Genomic DNA, 6,184 nt, shown 5'->3' with positions numbered 1-6,184 from the left:
AGCAGAGGTAACTCTGAGACTTCCTTTCCTGTGGCGGTCCTCATGAGAGCCAGTTTCATCATAGGGCTTGATGGTTTTTACGACTGCACTTGAAGAAACTTTCAAAGTTCTTTACATTTTTCGTGTTGACTGACCTTCATGTCTTAAAGTAATGATGGACTGTCGTTTCTCTTTGATTATTTGAGCTGTTCTTGCCATAATATGGACTTGGTCTTTTACCAAATAGGGCTATCTTCTGTATACCACCCCTACCTTGTCACAACAGAACTGATGGTCTCAAACGCATTAAGGGAAGACATTCCACAAATTAACTTATAACAAGGTACACCTGTTAATTGAAATTCATTCCAGGTGACTAACTCATTAAACTGGTTGAGAGAATGCCAAGAGTGTGCAAATCTGTCATCAAGGCCAAGGGTGGCTACTTTGAAGAATCTTAAATATAAAATATATTTTGATTTGTTTAACACTTTTTTGGTTACTACATGATTCCATATGTGTAATATCATAGTTTTGATGTCTTCACTTTTATTCTACAATGTAGAAAATAGTAAAAGAAAAAATAAGAAAACCCCTTAAATTAGTAGGTGTGTCTAAACTTTTGACTGGTACTGTATACGTTATTATGTCACAGCTCTCTAGCACTTGTATCATTATTAGGATAAAATGATTGCGTAACCAAACACAATAAAAGTGTATAAAAAAAGGAAAGATCTAGTAAGAGAGACAAATGGACCACAGGCATGAGGAGCTGTATGAGGAATGAAGTTTAATGGGCTTATGGTCCTTCAAACAGTTCAGAGTTTAAACAGTTAGATGGTTATATAGGACAACGAAAACAACCAGCGCCACTTGTGTTGTCATAAACCACTTAGAACGTTATACAAACCATTCCTCAACGTTATACAAACCACCCGGGCTTATCACAGATCTGTTATTTCTGACACATATTATTGGTGACCAGAGTCATATAAAGATATACTGTTGGGGACTTTCTTTCACCAGAATTCGATTTTGGTTTAAATTTGGGCAAGCATTGGACTATATACCCTATATCTTCAATGCCCTGCTCACACCTTCCAAGGGGATTTAGTGAGGAGTTACTCTTTTTTCTCTGTCCTTTCTCTCTCCTTTTTCTCTCTCCATCTCATCACTCGTTTCTCTCTGTTAGTTAACTGAGATCAGTGTTACTTTGCTGGTAAAGTAATAGTGATCTCAGTCTGAGTTATTGACACAATGTCTGTATAGCAGTCTCTCTCCGGCCCTGACTGACACACTCACTCACTCACTCACTCACTCACTCACTCACTCACTCACTCACTCACTCACTCACTCACTCACTCACTCACTCACTCACTCACTCTCTGGCCCTGGGACAATCACAGATTCAGAGATGCTGGGTGACTGACTGATGGACAGACACACAAAGTGCTGATGGGTGGTGGACAGACAGACAGACATATTGAGACAGACAGAGAGACAGTGGTAAAGAAAGGCCTGGTCCTATGTTGCCCCATGACAGGGAGAGAGGGGGGCAACAGGTGTGTTGTGGCAAGGGCTGCCATTCCTATTGGTCTGCCGTCAACAAATGGGAGTGCTACCCTGAAGCATATGTCACAGAGTGCTAGTTGTGGAGGCAGCCAATCGCTTCCCTATGTATATCCTGAGAAAGGGAGAGAGAAATATATMGCTAATATTGATAACACAATACTTATACTTATATCTTTAATCTGCATTTTTTTTTACCACATTTACCTGGTTGTTGTATAAAAACAGATTGCTGCCATTAGGAAACAGTCAGGTGGTGGTGGCCAAATAGTAGGCTACTTCATTATCATTACTAAGACAAACTGCATCTCATTATCTCTGCTGGTAGCTAATATATCCTGTACTTCTCTGTAATATATATACACTACCATTCAAAAGTTTGGGGTTACTTAGAAATGCATCGGCGCCTCCCACTCCTCTTTCTATTCTGGTTAGAGCCAGTTTGCGCTGTTCTGTGAAGGGAGTAGTACAGAGCGTTGTACGAGATCTTCAGTTTCCTGGTAATTTCTCGCATGGAATAGTCTTCATTTCTCAGAACATGAATAGACTGATGAGTTTCAGAAGAAAGTTATTTGTTTCTGGCCATTTTGAGCCTGTAATCGAACCCACAAATGCTGATGCTCCAGATACTCAACTAGTCTAATAAAGAAGGCCAGTTTTATTGCTTCTTTAATTAGAACAACAGTTTTCAGCTGTGCTAACATAATTGCAAAAGGGTTTTATAATTATCAATAAGCCTTTTAAAATGATAAACTTGGATTAGCTAACACAACATGCCATTGGAACACAGGAGTGACGGTTGCTGATAATGGGCCTCTGTACGCCTATGTAGATATTCCATAAAAAATCAGCCGTTTCCAGCTACAATAGTCATTTACAACATTAACATTGTCTACACTGTATTTCTGATCAATTTGACGTTATTTTAATGGACAAAAAATTTGCTTTTCTTTCAAAAACAAAGACATTTCTAAGTGACCCCAAACTTTTGAACGGTTGTGTGTGTGTGTGTGTGTGTGTGTGTGTGTGTGTGTGTGTGTGTGTGTGTGTGTGTGTGTGTGTGTGTGTGTGTGTGTGTGTGTGTGTCTTACCCCACTCCCAGTGTGAGAAGGTGTGAGACCAGCAGTGAGGGGATGAGGACCATGAGGACGTCGGAGGAGAACAGTCCTCTCTTCATCACCTCACTCTTCCTTACACTCAGGGAGCCTGACTGCTGCTTCGGGTGCTGGAACACAAACTCCCTGGGGGAGCGAGAGAGATGGGGGGAAGGGAAACAAGGGAGATGAAGATAGAAAGAGATTTAGAGAGATCAGGAGAAATGGGAACATAGATAGAAAGAAGGAAGAGAAGGAGAGAGGGGGAAGACATAAATTAAACATTTTGTTTAGTCTTGTTCTTCAAGATAAAAGGAGATTTCTCAGGAGAAATTCTGTAGTCTCATACCATGAAGAGAAACATACCTTCATGACTGTAAAAGACTATCATATGTCATGTTCAGATGTAATGGAGAGATATCATCTGTCAGGTTTCAATGCTATTGTACACAGTTTTATTCATTATGTATTCAAATAATAACTACATTCCCTCTAGCACATCCACAGGCCCCCCGTGATTCAGTGCTTGTTCTAAGCAGCCAAGTACTGTGTGTATGTTAGTTAATGTGTTCACATTGCAACTGGTCAAGGAAGGTCAATGGAATTAGGATGAATTACAGTGAAAATCAATTTGGAGTCATTCCAATTATATGCGTAGGTTCTTACTTTGGTGGAAGGTTCTCAGGCCGACTGGACCAGTCCCATACCCACTCAGAAGTCAGCCCCCTCTCCCCTTCTTCTTCGGACTGAGACGGGAGAAGAAAGGGAAAGTTAATTTTCATTTAATAAGTACATTTGCCATCATGAAAACACTGACTTGTGTGGTGTTAAAGCTATCTAATAGCAAAGGCTTGCTACTGCTACAGTAAAATATGTGATGTGAATGTTACGTGTGTTTGTTTAGTACCTGTATGGTAACACAGTCTGTACTGCTGCTGCCTTCACTGTGGGGAGGGGAAGCAACAGTCTGTGGAGGAGTCACCACCTGTGGAGGACTGAACACAGAGAACAAGTCAACAGGACTTCTCAGTAACAAAGCACACACACACACACACACACACACACACACACACACACACACACACACACACACACACACACACACACATTCACGCACAGAGTGGGAGAGTGAGACAGAGAAAGAAAGAGGGAGAGAGTGCAAGAGGGGCATAATGCTTGTCTTATTCCATTTGGTGTAGGCTACTAACCTGTCATTACTTTTCTCAGCTACTAACCTGTCATTACTCCTCCCATCTACTAACCTGTCATTACTCCTCCCAGCTACTAACCTGTCATTACTCCTCTCTCAGCTACTAACCTGTCATTACTCTTCTCAGTACTAACTGTCATTACTCCTCCCATCTACTAACCTGTCATTACTCCTCCCAGCTACTAACCTGTCATTACTCCCCTCTCAGCTACTAACCTGTCATTACTCCTCTCTCACTACCAACCTGTCATTACTCCTCTCTCAGCTACTAACCTGTCATTACTCCTCTCTCAGCTACTAACCTGTCATTACTCTTCTCTCAGCTACCAAACCTGTCATTACTCCTCTCTCAGCTACTAACCTGTCATTACTCCTCTTCTCAGCTACTACCTGTCATTACTCCTCTCTATCTACCACCTGTCATTACTCCTCTCAGCTACTACCTGTCTTTACTTCAGTCTCATCTACTAACATGTCATTACTCCTCTCTCAGCTACTAACCTGTCATTACTCCTTCTCAGCTACTACACTGTCATTACTCTTCTCAGCTACTAACCTGTCGTTACTCCTCTCTCAGCTACTAACCTGGCAATACTCCTCTCTCATCTACTAACCTGTCATCTCCTTTCTCAGCTACTAACCTGGCATTACTCCTCTCAGCTACTAACCTGTCTTTACTCCTCTCTCATCTACTAACTTGTCATTACTCCTCTCTCATCTACTAACCTGTCATCTCTTTCTCAGCTACTAACCTGGCATTACTCCTCTCAGCTACTAACCTGTCATTACTCTCTCTCAGCTACTAACCTGTCATTATCCTCTCTCATCTACCAACCTGTCATTACTCCTCTCAGCTACTAACCTGTCTTTACTTCAGTCTCATCTACTAACATGTCATTACTCCTCTCTCATCTACCAACCTGTCATCTCCTTTCTCAGCTACTAACCTGGCATTACTCCTCTCAGCTACTAACCTGTCATTACCTCTCTCACTCTACTGTCTTACTCCTCTCTCAGCTACTACCTGTCATTACTCCTCTCAGCTACTAACCTGTCATTACTCTTCTCAGCTACAACCTGTCGTTACTCCTCTCTCAGCTACTAACCTGGCAATACTCCTCTCTCATCTACTAACCTGTCATCTCCTTTCTCAGCTACTAACCTGGCATTACTCCTCTCAGCTACTAACCTGTCATTACTCCTCTCTCATTCTACTAACTTGTCATTACTCCTCTCAGCTACTAACCTGTCATTACTCTTCTCAGCTACTAACCTGTCTTTACTCCTCTCTATCTACTAACTTGTCATTACTCCTCTCTCATCTACTAACTTGTCATTACTCCTCTCTCAGCTACTAACCTGTCTTTACTCTTCTCAGCTACTAACCTGTCATTACTCCTCTCTCAGCTACTAACTTGTCATTCTCCTCTCTCATCTACTAACTTGTCATTACTCTCTCTCATCTACTAACTTGTCATTACTCCTCTCTCAGCTACTAACCTGTCATTACTCCTCTCTCAGCTACTAACTTGTCATTACTCTCTCTCATCTACTAACTGTCATTACTCCTCTTCTCAGCTACTAACCTGTCATTACTTTCTCAGCTACTAACCTGTCTTTACTCCTCTCTCATCTTACTAAAACTTGTCATTACTCCTCTCTCATTACTCATTGACTACTCTCACTCTACTAACCTGTCATTACTCCTCTCTCATCTACTAACTTGTCATTACTCTCTCTATCATCTACTAACTTGTCATTACTCCTCTCTCAGCTACCACCTGTCATACTCCTCTCTCATCTACCAACCTGTCATTACTCCTCTCAGCTACTAACCTGTCTTTACTCTTCTCAGCTACTAACATGTCATTACTCCTCTCTCATCTACTAACTTGTCATTACTACTCTCTCAGCTACTAACCTGTCATTACTACTCTCTCAGCTACTAACCTGTCATTACTCCTCTCAGCTACTAACCTGTCATTACTCCTCTCAGCTACTAACCTGTCATACTCTCTCAGCTACTAACCTGTCTTTACTCTTCCACTACTAACCTGTCATTACTCCACTCTCAGCTACTAACTGTCATTACTCCTCTCAGCTACTAACCTGTCTTTACTCTTCTCAGCTACTAACCTGTCATTACTCTTCTCAGCTACTAACCTGTCATTACTCCACTCTCAGCTACTAACATGTCATTACTCCTCTCAGCTACTAACCTGTCATTACTCCTCTCAGCTACTAACCTGTCTTTATCTTCTCAGCTACTAACCTGTCATTACTCCACTCTCAGCTACTAACCTGTCATTACTCCACTCTCAGCTTTCTCAGC

General features: G+C 41.6%; 1 protein-coding gene across 1 annotated transcript in view; it reads right to left on the bottom strand.

Annotated features, from left to right (window-relative positions):
• Positions 1–749: 749 nt before the first annotated feature.
• The window catches only part of LOC111979914 (BCL2/adenovirus E1B 19 kDa protein-interacting protein 3), a 19,212-nt gene continuing 13,777 nt past the window's right edge, over positions 750–6,184 (bottom strand). The window contains exons 3-6 of the mRNA XM_024010599.2: positions 3,550–3,637; positions 3,309–3,388; positions 2,640–2,789; positions 750–1,663 (exon numbers count right to left, since the gene is read on the bottom strand). Of these exons, the coding sequence (XP_023866367.2) occupies positions 1,615–1,663; positions 2,640–2,789; positions 3,309–3,388; positions 3,550–3,637 (367 nt within the window). The 3' untranslated portion in view covers positions 750–1,614. The remainder of the gene's footprint in view (positions 1,664–2,639; positions 2,790–3,308; positions 3,389–3,549; positions 3,638–6,184) is intronic.

Source organism: Salvelinus sp. IW2-2015, linkage group LG20, assembly GCF_002910315.2.
Source record: "Salvelinus sp. IW2-2015 linkage group LG20, ASM291031v2, whole genome shotgun sequence".
Taxonomy (NCBI): Eukaryota; Metazoa; Chordata; class Actinopteri; order Salmoniformes; family Salmonidae; genus Salvelinus; species Salvelinus sp. IW2-2015.
The sequence above is the reverse complement of the archived record's forward strand: the minus strand, read 5'-3'. Positions and strand labels throughout refer to the sequence as shown.